At 46.7% G+C, this 22500-nt stretch overlaps 2 protein-coding genes across 2 annotated transcripts in view; one reads left to right on the forward strand and one right to left on the reverse strand.

Moving 5' to 3' along the window:
- The window catches only part of LOC133362840 (dentin sialophosphoprotein-like), a 39427-nt gene extending 36756 nt beyond the window's left edge, over positions 1 to 2671 (reverse strand). Inside the window, exon 1 of the mRNA XM_061581782.1 lies at positions 2624 to 2671. Coding sequence (XP_061437766.1) covers positions 2624 to 2671 — 48 coding nt within the window. The remainder of the gene's footprint in view (positions 1 to 2623) is intronic.
- Positions 2672 to 20266: 17595 nt separating this feature from the next.
- Positions 20267 to 21646, forward strand: LOC133362841 (uncharacterized). Its single transcript, XM_061581783.1, has one exon. The coding sequence runs from the start codon at positions 20267 to 20269 to the stop codon at positions 21644 to 21646; it is 1380 nt and encodes a 459-aa protein (XP_061437767.1).
- Positions 21647 to 22500: the final 854 nt, after the last annotated feature.

Raw genomic sequence — 22500 nt, forward strand, 5'->3', positions numbered from 1 at the left:
CCAGCAGCGGAGTGACACCGAACGCACGAGTCCGCGAGCATTACACGCAGAACGTGCACTGTGGAAACGGAGATTAATGTTTTCCCCGGGTAGATTTGAGCGAGGCTCAGAGGGGGCTGTACAGAGGGGCAAGATGGATCGATCCGGTACGGCCGAGTGCGTACGAACCCGGCTGGAACGCTTGGCCACGGCTGCAAGAGGTTTATCATCGCAAAGCCAGGCACTTGGAGGCATCGTTGGGGTATATCTTGTTGGTTCTTTCGGTAAAGTCATCATCTTCTTGTTTCTTTCGGTAAAGTCACGTAGAAGGGAAGTAATAAAATAATAAAAATAAAACATAATATTTTTATTTTATTTTATTACTTCCCTTCTACGTGACTTTACCGAAAGAAACAAGAAGATGAATCCCTGCAGTCACGAAAGCTTTAAATCGAAATTTAAAGTCATCATGTAGAAGGGAAGTAATGAAATAATGAAATAAACATAATAAAATATTATGTTTTATTTTTATTATTTATTATATATTATAAAAATAAAACATAATAATAAATTATTCTGTTTTATAAAAATGAAACATAATAAATTAATAATAAAAATAAAATAAAACATAATAAATGATTATGTTTTATAAAATAAAACATAAAAAATTATGTTTTATTTTCATTATTTTATTACTTCCCTTCTACGTGACTTTACCGAAAGAACCAAGAAGATGAATCCCTGCAGCAGTCACGAAAGCAGCTTTACATCGAAATTTAATTACGTTTCATTTTTATTATTTGATTATGTTTTATCTTTATTATTTTATTATTTTATTTTATTATATTATTTTATTATGTTTTATTTGTATTATTTTATTTTATTATTTTATTATATTATTTTATTATGTTTTATTTTTATTCTTTTATTATTTAATTTTATTATATTATTTTATTATGTTCTATCTTTATTATTTTATTATATTATTTTATTATTATTTTATTATATTATTTTATTGTGTTTTATTTCATTATTTTATTACTTCCCTTCTACGTGACGACTTTACCGAAAGAACCAAGAAGATGAATCCCTGCAGCAGTCACGAAAGAAGCTTTCAATCAAAATCGTTGGGTATGCTTAAGCATCGCGTCTGGTGAGCCGGCAATGTGCGAACTGCGTTCGGTTTCCTCCGAGGCGAGTGAGCGCTGTAGAGGGACGTGTCGAGCGGTCGAGCCGTACTATGGGGACCTCATTTGCCAGTAAAAATATGATAATTGGTTTTGTACCCTTCTATCTGGCAACAAAACTGACACCTTTTTGCAAGGAGTCATGTTTGCATAGACTACAATACCTGCAGTCATAATACAAACAAAAGAACACAACTCTGATAATGTATGCACTGTCCTTGAAGTTGATTGGTCCACACCCGAGTCATCTGGTCCAACCCATGTGAGACTGGGCTCTAAGGAAAGCTGTCTCGGGTGTGGACCAATCAATTCAAGGACCATGTGAGACTAGGCTCTAAGGAAAGCTGTCTCGGGTGTGGACCAATCAACTTCAAGGGACATGTGAGACTAGGCTCTAAGGAAAGCTGTCTCGGGTGTGGACCAATCAACTTCAAGGACCATGTGAGACTAGGCTCTAAGGAAAGCTGTCTCGGGTGTGGACCAATCAACTTCAAGGACCGTGTGAGACTAGGCTCTAAGGAAAGCTGTCTCGGGTGTGGACCAATCAACTTCAAGGACCATGTGAGACTAGGCTCTAAGGAAAGCTGTCTCGGGTGTGGACCAATCAACTTCAAGGACCATGTGAGACTAGGCTCTAAGGAAAGCTGTCTCGGGTGTGGACCAATCAACTTCAAGGACCATGTGAGACTAGGCTCTAAGGAAAGCTGTCTCGGGTGTGGACCAATCAACTTCAAGGACCATGTGAGACTAGGCTCTAAGGAAAGCTGTCTCGGGTGTGGACCAATCAACTTCAAGGACCATGTGAGACTAGGCTCTAAGGAAAGCTGTCTCGGGTGTGGACCAATCAACTTCAAGGACCATGTGGGACTAGGCTCTAAGGAAAGCTGTCTCGGGTGTGGACCAATCAACTTCAAGGACCATGTGAGACTAGGCTCTAAGGAAAGCTGTCTCGGGTGTGGACCAATCAACTTCAAGGACCATGTGAGACTAGGCTCTAAGGAAAGCTGTCTCGGGTGTGGACCAATCAACTTCAAGGACCATGTGAGACTAGGCTCTAAGGAAAGCTGTCTCGGGTGTGGACCAATCAACTTCAAGGACCATGTGAGACTAGGCTCTAAGGAAAGCTGTCTCGGGTGTGGACCAATCAACTTCAAGGACCATGTGAGACTGGGCTCTAGGAAAGCTGTCTCGGGTGTGGACCAATCAACTTCAAGGACCATGTGAGACTAGGCTCTAAGGAAAGCTGTCTCGGGTGTGGACCAATCAACTTCAAGGACAGTGCACATTATCAGAGTTGTGTTCTTTTGATTGCATTATGACCGCAGTTATTGCTGTCTACGCAAACATGACTCCTCGTAAAAAAGGTGTCAGTTTTGTTGCCAGATAGAAGGGTAACAAAACCAATGGTCGAGCCGTAGGCAACGTGCTTGCTACAAGTTGGAGTCAGAAAAGGTCACCTCGGAGAAGTCCGTGTGCCAGCAACTCCGACATGACCCGGACTTCATCGGCGTTCAACGCCGAGCTCATGTCTGCGTCGGCAAAGCCCGCGGCACCGCCGACAAAAGCTCCGGCACGGCGGAGGCAGTCGACGCAGCAAATGTTTCTGGTTCTACGAGGAGGAAGGAAGGAAGGAGGAGAAAACGACCGTCAACACATATTCTTCTTGGTTCTTTCGGTAAAGTCGTCACGTAGAAGGGAAGTAATAAAATGGTAAAAAGGCATGGTGATGGAGATGGGGAGATATACACAGAGAGACAGAGAGACACAGACACAGAGAGACAGACACAGAGAGACACAGAGAGACAGACACAGAGAGAGACAGACACAGAGAGACACAGAGAGATACAGACACAGAGAGACAGAGAGATACAGACACAGAGAGACACAGAGAGACAAAGAGATACAGACACAGAGAGACACAGAGAGACACAGAGAGACAGACACAGAGTGAGACAGACACAGAGAGATACAGACACAGAGAGAGAGACAGACACAGAGAGACACAGAGACACAGAGAGATACAGACACAGAGAGACACAGAGAGACAGAGAGATACAGACACAGAGAGACAGAGAGACACAGAGAGAGACAGACACAGAGAGCGATACAGACACAGAGAGACACAGAGAGACAGAGAGATACAGACACAGAGAGACACAGAGAGACAGAGAGAGACAGACACAGAGAGACACAGAGAAATACAGACACAGAGAGACAGAGAGACACAGAGAGACAGACACAGAGAGAGAGAGAGAGACAGAGAGACACAGAGAGACAGAGAGACACAGAGAGACACAGAGAGACAGAGAGAGACAGACACAGAGAGACACAGAGAAATACAGACACAGAGAGACAGAGAGACACAGAGAGACAGACACAGAGAGAGAGAGAGAGAGACAGAGAGACAGAGAGACAGAGAGACAGAGAGACACAGAGAGACACAGAGAGACAGAGAGATACAGACACAGAGAGACACAGAGAGACAGAGAGATACAGACACAGAGAGACACAGAGAGACAGAGAGATACAGACAAAGAGAGAGAGAGAGACAGAGAGAGAGACAGACACAGAGAGAGAGAGAGAGACACAGAGAGACAGAGAGACACAGACACAGAGAGATACAGACACAGAGAGATACAGACACAGAGAGAGATACAGACACAGAGAGACAGAGAGATACAGACACAGAGAGACACAGAGAGACAGAGAGACACAGAGAGACAGAGAGATACAGACACAGAGACACAGAGAGACAGAGAGAGACAGACACAGAGAGACACAGAGATACAGACACAGAGAGACACAGAGACACAGAGAGACACAGAGAGACAGAGAGAGACAGAGACAGAGAGATACAGACACAGAGAGAGACAGACACAGAGAGACAGAGAGAAATACAGACACAGAGAGACAGAGAGACACAGAGAGACAGACACAGAGAGAGAGAGAGACAGAGAGATACAGACACAGAGAGACACAGAGAGAAAGAGAGATACAGACACAGAGAGACACAGAGAGACAGAGAGATACAGACACAGAGAGACACAGAGAGACAGACACAGAGAGAGATACAGACACAGAGAGATACAGACACAGAGAGAGAGAGACAGACACAGAGAGACACAGAGAGACAGAGAGACACAGAGAGACACAGAGAGACAGAGAGATACAGAGATACAGACACAGAGAGAGAGAGAGACAGACACAGAGAGACACAGAGAGACAGAGAGACACAGAGAGACACAGAGAGACAGAGAGATATAGACACAGAGAGACACAGAGAGACAGAGAGATACAGACACAGAGAGAGATACAGACACAGAGAGACACAGAGAGACAGAGAGACACAGAGAGACACAGAGAGACAGAGAGATACAGACACAGATAGACACAGAGACACAGAGAGATACAGACACAGAGAGAGATACAGACACAGAGAGACAGAGAGAGACAGAGAGATACAGACACAGAGAGACACAGAGAGACACAGAGATACAGACACAGAGAGAGAGATACAGACACAGAGAGACACAGAGAGACACAGAGAGACAGAGAGATACAGACACAGAGAGACACAGAGAGACACAGAGATACAGACACAGAGAGAGAGATACAGACACAGAGAGACACAGAGAGACACAGAGAGACAGAGAGATACAGACACAGAGAGAGATACAGACACAGAGAGACACAGAGAGACAGAGAGACACAGAGAGACACAGAGAGACAGAGAGATACAGACACAGATAGACACAGAGACACAGAGAGATACAGACACAGAGAGAGATACAGACACAGAGAGACAGAGAGAGACAGAGAGATACAGACACAGAGAGACACAGAGAGACACAGAGATACAGACACAGAGAGAGAGATACAGACACAGAGAGACACAGAGAGACAGAGAGAGACAGAGAGATACAGACACAGAGAGACACAGAGAGACACAGAGATACAGACACAGAGAGAGAGATACAGACACAGAGAGACACAGAGAGACACAGAGAGACAGAGAGATACAGACACAGAGAGAGAAACAGACACAGAGAGACACAGAGAGACAGAGAGATACAGACACAGAGAGACACAGACACAGAGAGACACAGAGAGACAGAGAGATACAGACACAGAGAGACACAGAGAGACACAGAGAGACAGACACAGAGAGACACAGAGAGAGAAACAGACACAGAGAGACACAGAGACACAGAGAGATACAGACACAGAGAGACACAGAGAGACAGAGAGATACAGACACAGAGAGAGAAACAGACACAGAGAGACAGAGAGATACAGACACAGAGAGACAGACACAGAGAGACACAGAGAGACAGACACAGAGAGATACATAGTTGTTGTAGTTGTTTGTAGTTGTTGTAGTGTAGTTGTTGTAGTAGTTGTAGTAGTTGTTGTGTTGTTAGTTGTTGTTGTAGTTGTTGTAGTTTGTTGTAGTAGTAGTTGTTGTTGTAGTAGTTGTAGTAGTAGTTGTTGTTGTAGTAGTTGTAGTAGTTGTAGTAGTAGTAGTAGTTGTTGTTGTAGTAGTTGTAGTAGTTGTTGTAGTAGTGTTAGTAGTTGTAGTAGTTGTAGTTGTTGTAGTAGTTGTAGTAGTTGTAGTTGTTGTAGTAGTAGTTGTAGTAGTTGTAGTGTTGTAGTAGTTGTAGTTGTAGTAGTTGTAGTACTTGTAGTTGTTGTGTTTTAGTTGTTGTAGTAGTTGTAGTAGTAGTTGTAGTAGTTGTTGTAGTGTAGTAGTTGTTGTAGTTGTTGTAGTTGTTGTAGTAGTTGTTGTTGTAGTTGTAGTTGTTGTAGTTGTTGTTGTTGTAGTAGTTGTAGTAGTAATAGTTGTTGTAGTTGTTGTAGTAGTTGTTGTTGTTGTAGTAGTTGTTGTAGTTGTAGTAGTTGTTTGTTGTAGTTGTAGTAGTGTAGTGGTTGTTGTAGTTTGTAGTAGTAGTTGTTGTAGTTGTAGTTGTTGTTGTAGTAGTTGTAGTTGTAGTAGTTGTTGTAGTAGTTGTTGTAGTTGTAGTAGTTGTAGTTGTTGTAGTAGTTGTAGTTGTTGTAGTAGTAGTTGTAGTAGTTGTAGTTGTTGTAGTAGTTGTAGTTGTAGTAGTTGTAGTAGTTGTAGTTGTTGTAGTTGTTGTAGTAGTTGTAGTAGTAGTTTGTTGTAGTTGTAGTAGTTGTTGTAGTTGTAGTAGTTGTTGTAGTTGTTGTAGTAGTTGTAGTTGTTGTAGTTGTAGTAGTTGTAGTAGTAGTAGTTGTTGTAGTAGTTGTTGTTGTTGTAGTAGTTGTTGTAGTTGTTGTAGTTGTAGTAGTTGTTGTTGTAGTTGTTGTAGTTGTTGTTGTAGTTGTAGTAGTAGTTGTTGTAGTTGTAGTTGTTGTTGTAGTAGTTGTAGTTGTAGTAGTTGTTGTAGTTGTTGTAGTAGTTGTTGTAGTTGTAGTAGTTGTTGTAGTTGTTGTAGTTGTTGTAGTAGTTGTAGTGTTGTAGTAGTTGTTGTAGTAGTTGTTGTAGTAGTTGTAGTAGTTGTAGTAGTTGTTGTAGTAAGTTGTAGTTGTTGTTGTAGTTGTTGTTGTAGTAGTTGTAGTGTTGTAGTTGTAGTTGTTGTAGTAGTTGTAGTTGTTGTAGTAGTTGTGGTAGTAGTGTAGTGTTGTAGTAGTTGTAGTTGTTGTAGTAGTTGTAGTTGTTGTAGTAGTTGTGTGTAGTAGTTGTAGTTGTTGTAGTTGTAGTAGTTGTTGTAGTAGTTTGTCGTTGTGTAGGTTGTAGTTGTTGTAGTTTTGTGTGGTAGTTAGTTGTTGTAGTATTGTAGTTGTTGTAGTAGTGTAGTTGTATGTAGTAGTTGTTGTAGTTGTAGTAGTTGTAGTTGTTGTAGGAGTTGTTGTAGTAGTTGTAGTTGTTGTAGTAGTTGTATAGTAGTTGTTGGTGTAGTTGTAGTAGTTGTAGGTTGTAGTAGTGTAGTAGTTGTAGTAGTTGTGTGGTAGTAGTTTAGTAGTTGTTGTAGTTGTTGTAGTTGTAGTTGTTGTAGTAGTTGTAGTATTTAGTTGTTGTAGTAGTTGTTGTAGTTGTAGTAGTTGTTGTAGTTGTTGTAGTAGTTGTTGTAGTAGTTGTTGTTGTAGTTGTTGTAGTAGTAGTTGTAGTTGTTGTAGTAGTTGTTGTAGTTGTTGTAGTAGTTGTTGTAGTTGTTGTAGTTGTAGTTGTTGTAGTTGTTGTAGTTGTAGTTGTTGTAGTAGTTGTTGTTGTAGTTGTTGTTGTAGTTGTAGTAGTTGTAGTTGTTGTAGTTGTAGTAGTTTTGTTGTAGTTGTTGTAGTAGTTGTAGTAGTAGTTGTTTTAGTAGTTGTTGTAGTAGTTGTAGTTGTTGTGTAGTTGTAGTTGTTGTAGTAGTTGTAGTTGTTGTAGTAGTTGTAGTTGTTGTAGTAGTTGTAGTTGTTGTAGTAGTTGTTGTAGTAGTTGTTGTTGTAGTTGTTGTAGTTGTTGTAGTAGTTGTAGTTTGTAGTTAGTTGTAGTTGTTGTAGTAGTTGTTGTAGTAGTTGTTGTTGTAGTTGTTGTAGTTGTTTAGTAGTTTAGTTGTAGTAGTTGTTGTAGTAGTTGTAGTAGTAGTAGTAGTTGTTGTAGTTGTAGTAGTTTTGTAGTTGTGTAGTATTTTAGTTGTTGTAGTAGTTGTAGTTGTTGAGTAGTTGTTGTTGTTGTAGTTGTTGTTGTTTTGTAGTAGTAGTATTGTAGTAGTAGTTGTTGTAGTAGTTGTTGTAGTAGTTGTAGTTGTTGTAGTAGTTGTTGTTGTTGTAGTTGTTGTAGTTGTAGTTGTAGTAGTTGTAGTTGTTGTAGTAGTTGTTGTAGTAGTTGTTGTAGTTGTTGTAGTAGTTGTTGAGTAGTTGTAGTTGTTGTAGTAGTTGTTAGTAGTTGTGTTGTTGTAGTAGTTGTTGTAGTAGTAGTTGTAGTTGTTGTAGTAGTTGTTGTAGTAGTTGTAGTTGTTTGTAGTATTGTAGTTGTTGTTAGTTTGTAGTTGTTGTAGTTGTTGTAGTAGTTTTAGTTGTTGTAGTAGTAGTTTAGTAGTTTAGTTGTTGTAGTAGTTGAGTTGTTGTAGTAGTTGTTGTAGTTGTAGTAGTTGTTGTAGTAGTTGTTGTAGTATTGTTGTAGTAGTTGTAGTTGTTGTAGTAGTTGTTGTTGTAGTAGTTGTTGTTGTAGTTGTTGTTGTTGTTGTTGTTCGTCAACTCGCTCCCCCACGCAGCCGCCGCGTCGTTGCCGTGGTTACCTGGGGCACGTGACGTTGTTGTTGTGTTGTTGCCGTGGTTACCTGGGGCACGTGACGTTGTTGTTGTTGTTGTTGCCGTGGTTACCTGGGGCACGTGACGTTGTTGTTGTTGTTGTTGCCGTGGTTACCTGGGGCACGTGACGTGTTGTTGTTGTTGCCGTGGTTACCTGGGGCACGTGACGTTGTTGTTGTTGTTGTTGATTGTTGTTGATTGTTGTTGCTGATTGTTTTTGTGGTTGTTGATTGTTGTTGTGTTGTTGTTGTAGTTGTTGTTGATTGTTGTTGTTGTTGTAGTTGTTGTTGATTGTAGTTGTTGTTGTTGTAGTTGTTGTTGATTGTTGTTGTTGTTGTAGTTGTTGTTGATTGTTGTTGTTGTTGTTGTAGTTGTTGTTGATTGTTGTTGTTGTTGTAGTTGTTGTTGATTGTTGTTGTTGTTGTTGTAGTTGTTGTTGATTGTTGTTGTTGTTGTAGTTGTTGTTGATTGTTGTTGTTGTTGTTGTAGTTGTTGTTGATTGTTGTTGTTGTTGTAGTTGTTGTTGTTGGTTGTTGTTGTAGTTGTTGTTGTTGTAGTTGTTGTTGATTGTTGTTGTTGTTGTAGTTGTTGTTGTTGGTTGTTGTTGTTGTTGTTGACTGTCGCCCGCCGCGTCCGTTACTGACGTGACGTCATTCCCCTTCGCGGCGCGCGCGGGTGACGACTCGGAATCGATTCCGACAGAATCGAACAGAATCGACGACTCATCGATTCTCACAGAATCGATATTATCAACGCAGCTTCGATTCTCACAGAATCGACGACTCATCGATTCTCACAGAATCGATATTATCAACGCAGCTTCGATTCTCACGGAATCGACGACTCATCGATTCTCACAGAATCGATATTATCAACGCAGCTTTGATTCTCACAGAATCGAAGACTCATCGATTCTCACAGAATCGATATTATCAACGCAGCTTCGATTCTCACAGAATCGACGACTCATCGATTCTCACAGAATCGATATTATCAACGCAGCTTCGATTCTCACAGAATCGACGACTCATCGATTCTCACAGAATCGATATTTTCAACGCATCTTCGATTCTCACAGAATCGACGACTCATCGATTCTCACAGAATCGATATTATCAACGCAGCTTCGATTCTCACAGAATCGACGACTCATCGATTCTCACAGAATCGATATTATCAACGCAGCTTCGATTCTCACAGAATCGACGACTCATCGATTCTCACAGAATCGATATTATCAACGCAGCTTCGATTCTCACAGAATCGACGACTCATCGATTCTCACAGAATCGATATTATCAACGCATCTTCGATTCTCACAGAATCGACGACTCATCGATTCTCACAGAATCGATATTATCAACGCAGCTTTGATTCTCACAGAATCGACGACTCATCGATTCTCACAGAATCGATATTATCAACGCAGCTTCGATTCTCACGGAATCGACGACTCATCGATTCTCACAGAATCGATATTATCAACGCAGCTTCGATTCTCACGGAATCGACGACTCATCGATTCTCACAGAATCGATATTATCAACGCAGCTTCGATTCTCACGGAATCGACTACTCATCGATTCTCACAGAATCGATATTATCAACGCAGCTTCGATTCTCACGGAATCGACGACTCATCGATTCTCACAGAATCGATATTATCAACGCAGCTTCGATTCTCACGGAATCGACGACTCATCGATTCTCACAGAATCGATATTATCAACGCAGCTTCGATTCTCACGGAATCGACGACTCATCGATTCTCACAGAATCGATATTATCACGCAGCTTCGATTCTCACGGAATCGACGACTCATCGATTCTCACAGAATCGATATTATCAACGCAGCTTCGATTCTCACGGAATCGACGACTCATCGATTCTCACAGAATCGATATTATCAACGCAGCTTCGATTCTCACGGAATCGACGACTCATCGATTCTCACAGAATCGATATTATCAACGCAGCCTTCGATTCTCACGGAATCGACGACTCATCGATTCTCACAGAATCGATATTATCAACGCAGCTTCGATTCTCACGGAATCGACGACTCATCGATTCTCACAGAATCGATATTATCAACGCAGCTTCGATTCTCACGGAATCGACGACTCATCGATTCTCACAGAATCGATATTATCAACGCAGCTTCGATTCTCACGGAATCGACGACTCATCGATTCTCACAGAATCGATATTATCAACGCAGCTTCGATTCTCACGGAATCGAAGACTCATCGATTCTCACAGAATCGATATTATCAACGCAGCTTCGATTCTCACAGAATCGACGACTCATCGATTCTCACAGAATCGATATTATCAACGCAGCTTCGATTCTCACGGAATCGACGACTCATCGATTCTCACAGAATCGATATTATCAACGCAGCTTCGATTCTCACGGAATCGACGACTCATCGATTCGTTCGCAGAGAGATTTTCACAATGTTCTACCCAGAGCAGAGGAAGCGAGTTGCAATCCAATTCTATTCTTACAGAGGAGCAAATATAATATTATTACACTGGTCAACAACAACAACAACACTGATCAACAACAACAAGACTAGTCAACAACAACAACAACAAAAAATAAAAAATTTCTGGCCTGGACTTTTGCAGCTGTTCTAGACTAATTTCAGGGTGCTGATTCCAAATCTGATCTCAGATTTGCTCCGTCACATCTCATTTTTAAATCCTTCATATTATATTCAATCGAGCTGACATTTTGCTACACAGACTCGTTGTGCGTGACAATTTATTTTCGTGAAAAATTTTTTCCAAAATGTTACACTTTTTAGGATTTTTTTTTCTTATTTTATTTAAAATAGCAATGTAATAAAAATGAAACTCTTATTCAAGAAAAAACGGAAATGAATAATAAAATAAAACCGATGCCACGCATGTAAAGGATTTACAGTGAAAAACTTTGAAATTTACGGGTTAATTTTATGCTATCGGCATACCCCATTTTCATCGATTTTACCCGAAATTAACTCTGTCACTTATGATTGCAAGTTGTTGCGAGTCAGTGACTGCTTTAGTGTTAAAATATGGTGCTGTGTTTTTTAGATAGTGCGTTTATAATATAATTTTATGTAGATATCCATAGCAGGTGCAGTGGGTTGACTGCTGTGCCAGGCTAGGTGCATGAGAAGGTCACGTGACAGACCCAGCAGGTGCAGTGGGTTGACTGCTGTGCCAGGCTAGGTGCATGAGAAGGTCACAGAGACAGACCCAGCAGGTGCCGTGGGTTGACTGCTGTGCCAGGCTAGGTGCATGAGAAGGTCACGTGACAGACCCAGCAGGTGCCGTGGGTTGTACTGCTGTGCCAGGCTAGGTGCATGAGCAGGTCACAGAGACAGAACCAGCAGGTGCCATGGGTGTACTGCTGTGCCAGGCTAGGTGCATGAGCAGGTCACAGAGACAGACCCAGCAGGTGCCGTGGGTTGACTTCTGTGCCAGGCTAGGTGCACGAGCAGGTCACAGAGACAGAACCAGCAGGTGCCGTGGGTTGACTGCTGTGCCAGGCTAGGTGCATGAGCAGGTCACAGAGACAGACCCAGCAGGTGCCGTGGGTTGACTGCTGTGCCAGGCTAGGTGCATGAGAAGGTCACGTGACAGACCCAGCAGGTGCCGTGGGTTGTACTGCTGTGCCAGGCTAGGTGCATGAGCAGGTCACAGAGACAGACCCAGCAGGTGCCGTGGGTTGACTTCTGTGCCAGGCTAGGTGCACGAGCAGGTCACAGAGACAGAACCAGCAGGTGCCGTGGGTTGACTGCTGTGCCAGGCTAGGTGCATGAGCAGGTCACAGAGACAGACCCAGCAGGTGCCGTGGGTTGACTGCTGTGCCAGGCTAGGTGCATGAGAAGGTCACGTGACAGACCCAGCAGGTGCCGTGGGTTGTACTGCTGTGCCAGGCTAGGTGCATGAGCAGGTCACAGAGACAGAACCAGCAGGTGCCATGGGTGTACTGCTGTGCCAGGCTAGGTGCATGAGCAGGTCACAGAGACAGACCCAGCAGGTGCCGTGGGTTGACTGCTGTGCCAGGCTAGGTGCACGAGCAGGTCACAGAGACAGACCCAGCAGGTGCCGTGGGTTGACTTCTGTGCCAGGCTAGGTGCATGAGGAGGTCACAGAGACAGAACCAGCAGGTGCCGTGGGTTGACTTCTGTGCCAGGCTAGGTGCATGAGCAGGTCACAGAGACAGAACCAGCAGGTGCCGTGGGTTGACTTCTGTGCCAGGCTAGGTGCATGAGCAGGTCACAGAGACAGACCCAGCAGGTGCCGTGGGTGGACTGCTGTGCCAGGCTAGGTGCACGAGCAGGTCACAGAGACAGAACCAGCAGGTGCCGTGGGTGGACTGCTGTGCCAGGCTAGGTGCACGAGCAGGTCACAGAGACAGAACCAGCAGGTGCCGTGGGTTGACTTCTGTGCCAGGCTAGGTGCATGAGCAGGTCACAGAGACAGACCCAGCAGGTGCCGTGGGTGGACTGCTGTGCCAGGCTAGGTGCATGAGAAGGTCACGTGACAGACCCAGCAGGTGCCGTGGGTTGTACTGCTGTGCCAGGCTAGGTGCATGAGCAGGTCACAGAGACAGACCCAGCAGGTGCCGTGGGTTGACTGCTGTGCCAGGCTAGGTGCATGAGAAGGTCACGTGACAGACCCAGCAGGTGCCGTGGGTTGTACTGCTGTGCCAGGCTAGGTGCATGAGCAGGTCACAGAGACAGACCCAGCAGGTGCCGTGGGTTGACTGCTGTGCCAGGCTAGGTGCACGAGCAGGTCACAGAGACAGAACCAGCAGGTGCCATGGGTGTACTGCTGTGCCAGGCTAGGTGCATGAGGAGGTCACAGAGACAGACCCAGCAGGTGCCGTGGGTTGACTGCTGTGCCAGGCTAGGTGCATGAGCAGGTCACAGAGACAGACCCAGCAGGTGCCGTGGGTTGACTGCTGTGCCAGGCTAGGTGCATGAGCAGGTCACAGAGACAGACCCAGCAGGTGCCGTGGGTTGACTTCTGTGCCAGGCTAGGTGCATGAGCAGGTCACAGAGACAGAACCAGCAGGTGCCGTGGGTTGACTTCTGTGCCAGGCTAGGTGCATGAGCAGGTCACAGAGACAGACCCAGCAGGTGCCGTGGGTTGTACTGCTGTGCCAGGCTAGGTGCATGAGAAGGTCACGTGACAGACCCAGCAGGTGCTGTGGGTTGACTGCTGTGCCAGGCTAGGTGCACGAGCAGGTCACAGAGACAGACCCAGCAGGTGCCGTGGGTTGACTTCTGTGCCAGGCTAGGTGCACGAGCAGGTCACAGAGACAGACCCAGCAGGTGCCGTGGGTTGACTGCTGTGCCAGGCTAGGTGCATGAGCAGGTCACAGAGACAGAACCAGCAGGTGCCGTGGGTTGTACTGCTGTGCCAGGCTAGGTGCATGAGCAGGTCACAGAGACAGAACCAGCAGGTGCCGTGGGTTGACTGCTGTGCCAGGCTAGGTGCATGAGCAGGTCACAGAGACAGACCCAGCAGGTGCCGTGGGTTGACTTCTGTGCCAGGCTAGGTGCATGAGCAGGTCACAGAGACAGACCCAGCAGGTGCCGTGGGTTGACTTCTGTGCCAGGCTAGGTGCATGAGCAGGTCACAGAGACAGACCCAGCAGGTGCCGTGGGTTGACTGCTGTGCCAGGCTAGGTGCATGAGGAGGTCACAGAGACAGACCCAGCAGGTGCCGTGGGTTGCACTGCTGTGCCAGGCTAGGTGCATGAGACAGACCCAGCAGGTGCCGTGGGTTGTACTGCTGTGCCAGGCTAGGTGCATGAGACAGACCCAGCAGGTGCCGTGGGTTGCACTGCTGTGCCAGGCTAGGTGCATGAGACAGACCCAGCAGGTGCCGTGGGTTGTACTGCTGTGCCAGGCTAGGTGCATGAGACAGACCCAGCAGGTGCCGTGGGTTGTACTGCTGTGCCAGGCTAGGTGCATGAGCAGGTCACAGAGACAGAACCAGCAGGTGCCGTGGGTTGACTTCTGTGCCAGGCTAGGTGCATGAGCAGGTCACAGAGACAGACCCAGCAGGTGCCGTGGGTTGTACTGCTGTGCCAGGCTAGGTGCATGAGGAGGTCACAGAGACAGAACCAGCAGGTGCCGTGGGTTGACTGCTGTGCCAGGCTAGGTGCATGAGCAGGTCACAGAGACAGAACCAGCAGGTGCCGTGGGTTGTACTGCTGTGCCAGGCTAGGTGCATGAGCAGGTCACAGAGACAGAACCAGCAGGTGCCGTGGGTTGACTGCTGTGCCAGGCTAGGTGCATGAGCAGGTCACAGAGACAGACCCAGCAGGTGCCGTGGGTTGACTTCTGTGCCAGGCTAGGTGCATGAGGAGGTCACAGAGACAGACCCAGCAGGTGCCGTGGGTTGTACTGCTGTGCCAGGCTAGGTGCATGAGCAGGTCACAGAGACAGACCCAGCAGGTGCCATGGGAGGTGGGAGGGGAGGGGGCAGGTGAGATCGCGTTATTTATAAATGTGTCGTAACCCTCCACCACCCGACACGGACAATCAGTACAAAAGTGTCACGTTGACAAAATACAAATAGTAAATGTTGTGGTTTCACGCTTCAACACACACCGGTGTGGGGGCTAAAGCAGCGAACTATTTTGTCTTTTGTCAACGTGACACTGTTTTACCGATTGGCCGTGTCGGGTGGTGGAGGGTTACGACACATTTATAAATAACGCGGCCATCTAAACCCAAACACGTTGATCGTGAATAACATTGGTCGCGAAAGCCGCTGCTACGTGCTAAACTGACCTAAAATAGGTCGGTTTCACGTCATGTTTGGGGATATTACAATTCCACCAGTTCGTCTATTGAATGCCCTCTTCGTCCGTGTACAGGTGCAGTCCTTTTACCGATCCACTGCAGGATGAATGAATGTAAAATAAAACAAATGTAAAAAATTCACGACGTTTATTTTATTTTCATTAATTTTGATGTTTTACCTACACGGTGACTTTACCGAAAAAAGCCTAAGAGTATGAATCCTTGCAGTCACGAAAGCTTCAAATCTAGAATAGACTTTGGAGCATAGTACATTACAACAACCGATTATCCTGCAGTGCCCTCTGCTGGCCACAACTTAACCCTGCAGCAGTCAACGATTCATATTTTCACCATGGGGACCTCATTTGCCAGTAAAAATATGATAATTGGTTATTTACCCTTCTATCTGGCAACAAAACTGACACCTTTTTGCAAGGAGTCATGTTTGCATAGACCACAATACCTGCAGTCATAATGCAAACAAAACACACAACTCTGATAATGTAGGCACTGTCCTTGAAGTTGATTGGTCCACACCCGAGACAGCTTTCCTTAGAGCCTAGTCTCACATGGTCCTTGAAGTTGATTGGTCCACACCCGAGACAGCTTTCCTTAGAGCCTAGTCTCACATGGTCCTTGAAGTTGATTGGTCCACACCCGAGACAGCTTTCCTTAGAGCCTAGTCTCACATGGTCCTTGAAGTTGATTGGTCCACACCCGAGACAGCTTTCCTTAGAGCCTAGTCTCACATGGTCCTTGAAGTTGATTGGTCCACACCCGAGACAGCTTTCCTTAGAGCCTAGTCTCACATGGTCCTTGAAGTTGATTGGTCCACACCCGAGACAGCTTTCCTTAGAGCCTAGTCTCACATGGGTTGGACCAGATGACGCCAAAAGGCGCCATCTGGTCCAACCCATGTGTTTGCATTATGGCTGCAGGTATTGTGGTCTATGCAAACATGACTCCTTGTAAAAAGGTGTCAGTTTTGTTGCCAGATAGACGGGTAAATAACCAATTATCAAACCCCCAACACTTCGATTTAAAGCTTCTTTCGTGACTGCAGGGATTCATCTTCTTGGTTCTTTCTGTAAAGTCACGTAGAAGGGAAATAATAAAATAAAAAAAATAAAAAAAATGTATTGTTTTATTTTTATTCTGCACGTAGAAGGGAAATAATAAAATAATAAAATATAAATAAATTTTTATTGATAATAAAAATAATAAATATTTATTATGTTTTCTTTTTATTCTTTTATTATTTCCCTTCTACGCGACTTTACCGAAAGAACCAAGAAGATGAATCCCTGCAGTCACGAAAGAAGCTTTAAATCGAAATGTTATTACGTTTTATTTGTATTATTTTATTATGTTTTATGTTTATTCTTTTATTATTTCCCTTCCACGTGACTTTACCGAAAGAACCAAGAAGATGAATAATAAAAGAAAAAAAATTAAACATAATAAATTATTTTTATTATTACTAATAATTTATTTTATTTTTATTATTTTACTATTTCCCTTCTACGTGCAGAATAAAAATAAAACAATACATTTATTTTATTTTTATTCTTTTATTATTTCCCTTCCACGTGACTTTACCGAAAGAACCAAGAAGAAGATGAATCTTGTAAAACATTTACACTTTCAACTTTCGCTGGACACTGTGAACACGAAGTGCTTATGGGGTCGTAGTTCAAGCGCGGGGTCAGAGGTCAGCAGGAAGCACGTGACGCTGGCGGCCACGTGGCCTCGACTACCCGCGGCCCTGCTGCTGCTGCTGCTGCTGCTGCCGCTGCCGCTGCCGCTGCCGCTGCCCGCTGCCCGCTGCCCGCTGCCCGCTGCCCGCTGCCCGCTGCCCGCTGCCCGCTGCCCGCTGCCCGCTGCCCGCTGCCCGCTGCCCGCTGCCCGCTGCCCGCTGCCCGCTGCTACTGCTACTGCTGCCCTCTGTTGCTACTGCTGCCCTCTGTTGTTGCTGCTGCTGCTACTGCAGCTGCTGCTGCCCTCTGTTGCTACTGCTGCCCTCTGCTGGTGCTACTGCTGCTACTGCAGCTGCTACTGCAGCTGCTGCTGCTACTGCTGCTGCTACTGCAGCTGCTGCTGCTGCTGCAGCTGCTGCTGCCCTCTGTTGCTACTGCTGCCCTCTGCTGGTGCTACAGCTGCTACTGCAGCTGCTGCTGCTACTGCTGCTGCTACTGCTGCTGCTGCTACTGCAGCTGCTGCTGCCCTCTGTTGCTACTGCTGCCCTCTGCTGGTGCTACTGCTGCTACTGCAGCTGCTGCTGCTACTGCTGCTGCTACTGCAGCTGCTGCTGCTGCTGCAGCTGCTGCCCTCTGCTGCTGCTACTGCTGCTGCTACTGCTACTACTGCTTCTACTGCTGCTGCTGCTACTGCTGCTGCCCTCTGCTGCTGCTGTTGCGAGCCGAAGGGCGACGCGGAGAGAAGCAGCAGGAAGCTCTCTCGACTCGCAGGTGCCGTGGTGGTGGTGGTGGTTGTGGTGGTGGCTGTGGTTGTGGTGGTGGCTGTGGTGGTGGTGGTGGTTGTGGTGGTGGTGGTTGTGGTGGTGGTTGTGGTTGTGGTGGTTGTGGTGGTGGCTGTGGTTGTGGTGGTGGTGGTGGTGGTTGTGGTGGTGGCTGTGGTTGTGGTGGTGGCTGTGGTGGTGGTGGTTGTGGTGGTGGTGGTTGTGGTGGTGGTTGTGGTGGCGGTGGTTGTGGTGGTGGCTGTGGTTGTGGTGGTGGTGGTGGTGGTTGTGGTGGTGGCTGTGGTTGTGGTGGTGGCTGTGGTGGTGGTGGTTGTGGTGGTGGTGGTTGTGGTGGTGGTTGTGGTGGCGGTGGTTGTGGTGGTGGCTGTGGTGGTGGTGGTGGTTGTGGTTGTGGTGGTGTTTGTGGTGGTGGCTGTGGTTGTGGTGGTGGTGGTGGTGGAAACAGTGGTTGTGATTGTGGATGTTGTTGTAGTGGTGTCTGTGGTGTTTGTGGTGGTGGCTGTGGTTGTGGTGGTGGTTGTGGTGGTGTCTGTGGTGTTTGTGGTGGTGGCTGTGGTGGTGGTTGTGGTTGTGGTGGTGTCTGTGGTGTTTGTGGTGGTGGTTGTGTAATTGGTTGAAAATATTTGTATTTCTCTCAATTTCCACAGCTTGTATAATTATTATTGGCCAGTAGTACGACTCAAATAACACCAAGGAAATATGTCGATGTTTGTGTGAAACGAATTGTTATTGGGCACGACTATTTAGATCATGATTATTAGTTTTTGTACCCTTCTATCTGGCAACAAAACCGACACCTTTTTTTACAAGGAGTCATGTTTGCATAGACCACAATACCTGCAGTCATAATACAAAAAAAACATAACTCTGGTAATGTATGCACTGTCCTTGAAGTTGATTGGTCCACACCCGAGACAGCTTTCCTTAGAGCCTAGTCTCACATGGTCCTTGAAGTTGATTGGTCCACACCCGAGACAGCTTTCCTTAGAGCCTAGTCTCACATGGTCCTTGAAGTTGATTGGTCCACACCCGAGACAGCTTTCCTTAGAGCCTAGTCTCACATGGTCCTTGAAGTTGATTGGTCCACACCCGAGACAGCTTTCCTTAGAGCCTAGTCTCACATGGTCCTTGAAGTTGATTGGTCCACACCCGAGACAGCTTTCCTTAGAGCCTAGTCTCACATGGTCCTTGAAGTTGATTGGTCCACACCCGAGACAGCTTTCCTTAGAGCCTAGTCTCACATGGTCCTTGAAGTTGATTGGTCCACACCCGAGACAGCTTTCCTTAGAGCCTAGTCTCACATGGTCCTTGAAGTTGATTGGTCCACACCCGAGACAGCTTTCCTTAGAGCCTAGTCTCACATGTGTGGACCAATCAACTTCAAGGACAGTGCATACATTATCAGAGTTGTGTTTTTGTTTGCATTATGACTGCAAGTATTGTGGTCAATGTAAACACGACTCCTTGTAAAAAGGTGCGCTCGTGCAAGGGTCGGGAACCTTTATGATTGGGAGAGCCATAAAAGCCAAATATTTATAAATATATTTCATTGAGAGCCATATAGTGTATTTTTTAACGTATAATACATTAAATATGTCTTACTTTTAATGCGACTTCTGGTGCTATATGGTTTTGCTGATGGCCTTGTAGTCTGGTTCATACGTGGTGACGTTGAGCTTCGTGCAGGCGTGACCCGTGAAATGTGTCTTCAAAACTAATTTCTGTTCACTTTAAAATGACACAGTATTATTAAGCAAATATCACAAAGTATTTTAAAATCAGTTCCAAACTAATTTTTATTTTTTATTATTATTTTTATTATTTGTTTCAACTCAAAATTGTCTGGGAGCCATATGCCGTCACCGGAAGAGCCATGTGTATGGCTCGCGAGCCATAGGTTCCCGACCGCTGGTCCAGCAGTTGGATAGGCCACGGCTGTTGATGGTGATAAGTGAAACGTGTTTAAAACTATCTAGTAACACGGACGGCAAATATTTGAGTAAAATAATGGCAGGAGTTTCATTGATCAAGTAGACAAGCAAATACGTTGCCTAAATGTATTATTATTACTACGTACGGAGTCCTAATACACAATTCAATGGGGGCACATTCCAAATGGACAAGGTCTTAAAATGCACGTCATTTTCATACACAGTTAATGTTGAAGTGAAGTATCACGATGACAATGATCGAAGCACATCAATGGTTCAGGTGCCAGCAGCACAGACCATCCCTTGCTGCATCATGGCCCCATGAATGCCACCGCTGCCCATGGCATTGCCAAGTCAAGCATATCGCATTCACTTGCAGAGAGTTGTACCTGTAAACATCCGCCCTGAGGCCAATACAGTCTTGATTTGGAGTGCTTTTTTAATGTGAGGTTGCCTGAACTGGAATTGTGTAAAGTGTCGTGCATTTTTGATGCGAAGCTCTGTGCGCGTGTTTTTTTTCACGTAAATGTAATTGCAGGCCAGCGACATCAGACTTTTCGTCCTGAGACGGCGGGCTAGAGATTTGATCCAGACGTCTTGTCTCCGTGCACGCCTCGACGATGATGAAGCTACGTCCCCCGGTCCTGTTCCTCTCGCTGCTGCCCACCGTCTTCTTGCTGCTGAGCGTCGCGTACAAGTTCCGCAGGATTGGCTCGCTCGTTCGCGACGACCGCCACGTGCTCAGCAACTCGTCCGTCTTGACGCCAAAGCCGGGGTCCGCTTCCGCTAAGATCGACCGCGTGACGCTGTGCGGGCAACGGGGAGCGCTGCAGAACACGTCCATCGTGCGCGTGCCTCACGCCAACATATTCCTGGTGTCGGCGTACCACGACCGGCGCGAGGGCGGTCGGAGCACGCGCGTCATCGGCATCGCCAACCGGTACGAGCCGGACGCGCTCTCGTGCCGCTTCTGCTGCCGGGGCCGCTCGGAGATCGTGACGGTCACCGCCAGCACCTACATCCACTCGGATCACTTCGACTTCCCGTACGGCGCGGCCGACTTCCTGTGCGCGGAGCCGCCGGGCTGCTTGCCGGGACACGTGTCCGTCCGGCGGGCCCGCGCAACACCGGACGAGGAAGAGGCCGAGTGGGTGTTCATGCCCGTGCGAAATCGGCTCCGCGCTCCCCGAACCTTCGCGCGGGAATTCAGCGTCTGCATCTCGACGCTCTTCGGCAACTACGGCAACGCGCTGCAGTTCGTGCAGGCGATCGAGATGTACCGCATCTTGGGCGCGGGCCGCGTGACGGTGTACAACACGAGCTGCAGCTCCGAGCTGAACAGAGTGCTCCTCTACTACGTCGAGACGGGCCTCGTCGAGGTCGTCCCGTGGCCCATCGCGGACTACGTGCGAGTGTCCAAAGGGTGGCACTACCCCGAGCACCCGGGCGAGCTGCACTACTACGGCCAGATAGCGGCGCTCAACGACTGCGTGTATCGGCACATGTACAGCACGCGCTACCTGGTCCTCACGGACATAGACGAAGTGATCGTCCCGTTGAAGCACGCCGACTGGAAGGACCTCGTACGGCACTTGAACGACAGGTATGGAGCCGAGATTTACTTGTTCGAAAACCACGTGTTTCCCGACACGGCGTCGGAAGAGTTTGGGTCGAAGTTCCAGGCGTGGGACGCCATCCCGGGCGTCAACATCATGCGCCGCATCAGACGGGAGCCGAACCAGCCGGAGGTCTTCAACCCGACCAAGATGATCGTGAACCCGCGCGCGGTGCTGCAGACGTCGGTGCACAGTGCGCTCAACGCGCTGGGCATCTCGGAGACGGTGCCCGGAGACACGGCGATCATGCACCACTACCGAGCGGCCAAGCGGCCCGACCTGCCGCTCGAGTCGTTGGTCGTGGACCTCGCGCTGTGGAGATACAATGCCACTCTGATCAGGAACGTCAACAAGGTCCTCAACCGGGTCTTCTGGAACGTGTAGGCGCAACGGGCGGCGGCGGCGGCGGCGTTGATTGTCGTCTTGCGTTCTTTGCGGTCTTGCAATTCAAGACGCGACTTAACCGAAAGAACCAAAGAATAATTCCCGCAGTCACGAAAGCTCCAAAATTAAGATTTAATCACTGGCGTTTGTGAGTTCTCCGTTTGAGAACGCGGCCAATGTGTTGAGGAGTAGAGTGGCGACGGGATGTCACACTCGCCTCGCGAAGAGTGACATCATGTCCCCTCGAGTATTTGAGGGGGGGGTGACCGGTGACGTGGGCGACGTTTTCGCCAGGAGCCGGGTTCGTGAGCGGTAGAGAGGTGGGGACCCAGCGTAGCATGGGCATAATATGACTTTGAAACCCCCCCGCCCACCTCCTACGCATTTCAATGAATATGCTAAACTCCTCTTGATATTCACATTCTTTTTGTTAAGGCGCTCTTCTTGCACCTCCAACCCAGCTTATATAAAAGCTCCTAGCTTGGCAGTGTCTCATTCTTCACCTGAAGACGGCTGCTTGCGTTGTAGCCGAAACGTCGTGAGAATTATTATGTTTTATTTTTGTTATTTTATTACTTCCCTTCTACGTGATGACTTTACCGAAAGAACCAAGAAGATGAATCCCTGCAGTCACGAAAGCTTTAAATCAAAACATAAAAATGTTTTATTTTTATTATTTTATTACTTCCCTTCTACGTGACTTTACCGAAAGAACCAAGAAGAGAAACAGCAGCAAGTTAGGGGGCTACTTGACCCCGCTGTGGGTAGTGCCCGTTCGCCTGGGAGGCGTAGGGAACCCCCCGTGTACCCTTTCCCCAGGGGAGATGATTGAGCTTATCCAAAGTCTTGTATTA

Source organism: Lethenteron reissneri, unplaced genomic scaffold (assembly GCF_015708825.2).
Source record: "Lethenteron reissneri isolate LAM-NWPU_2019-01 unplaced genomic scaffold, ASM1570882v1 scaffold_1630, whole genome shotgun sequence".
NCBI lineage: Eukaryota > Metazoa > Chordata > Hyperoartia > Petromyzontiformes > Petromyzontidae > Lethenteron > Lethenteron reissneri.

Coding starts and splice junctions, on each gene's coding strand:
- LOC133362841 (XM_061581783.1), top strand. CDS start 20,267: ATGATGAAGCTACGTCCCCCGGTCCTGTTCCTCTCGCTGCTGCCCACC.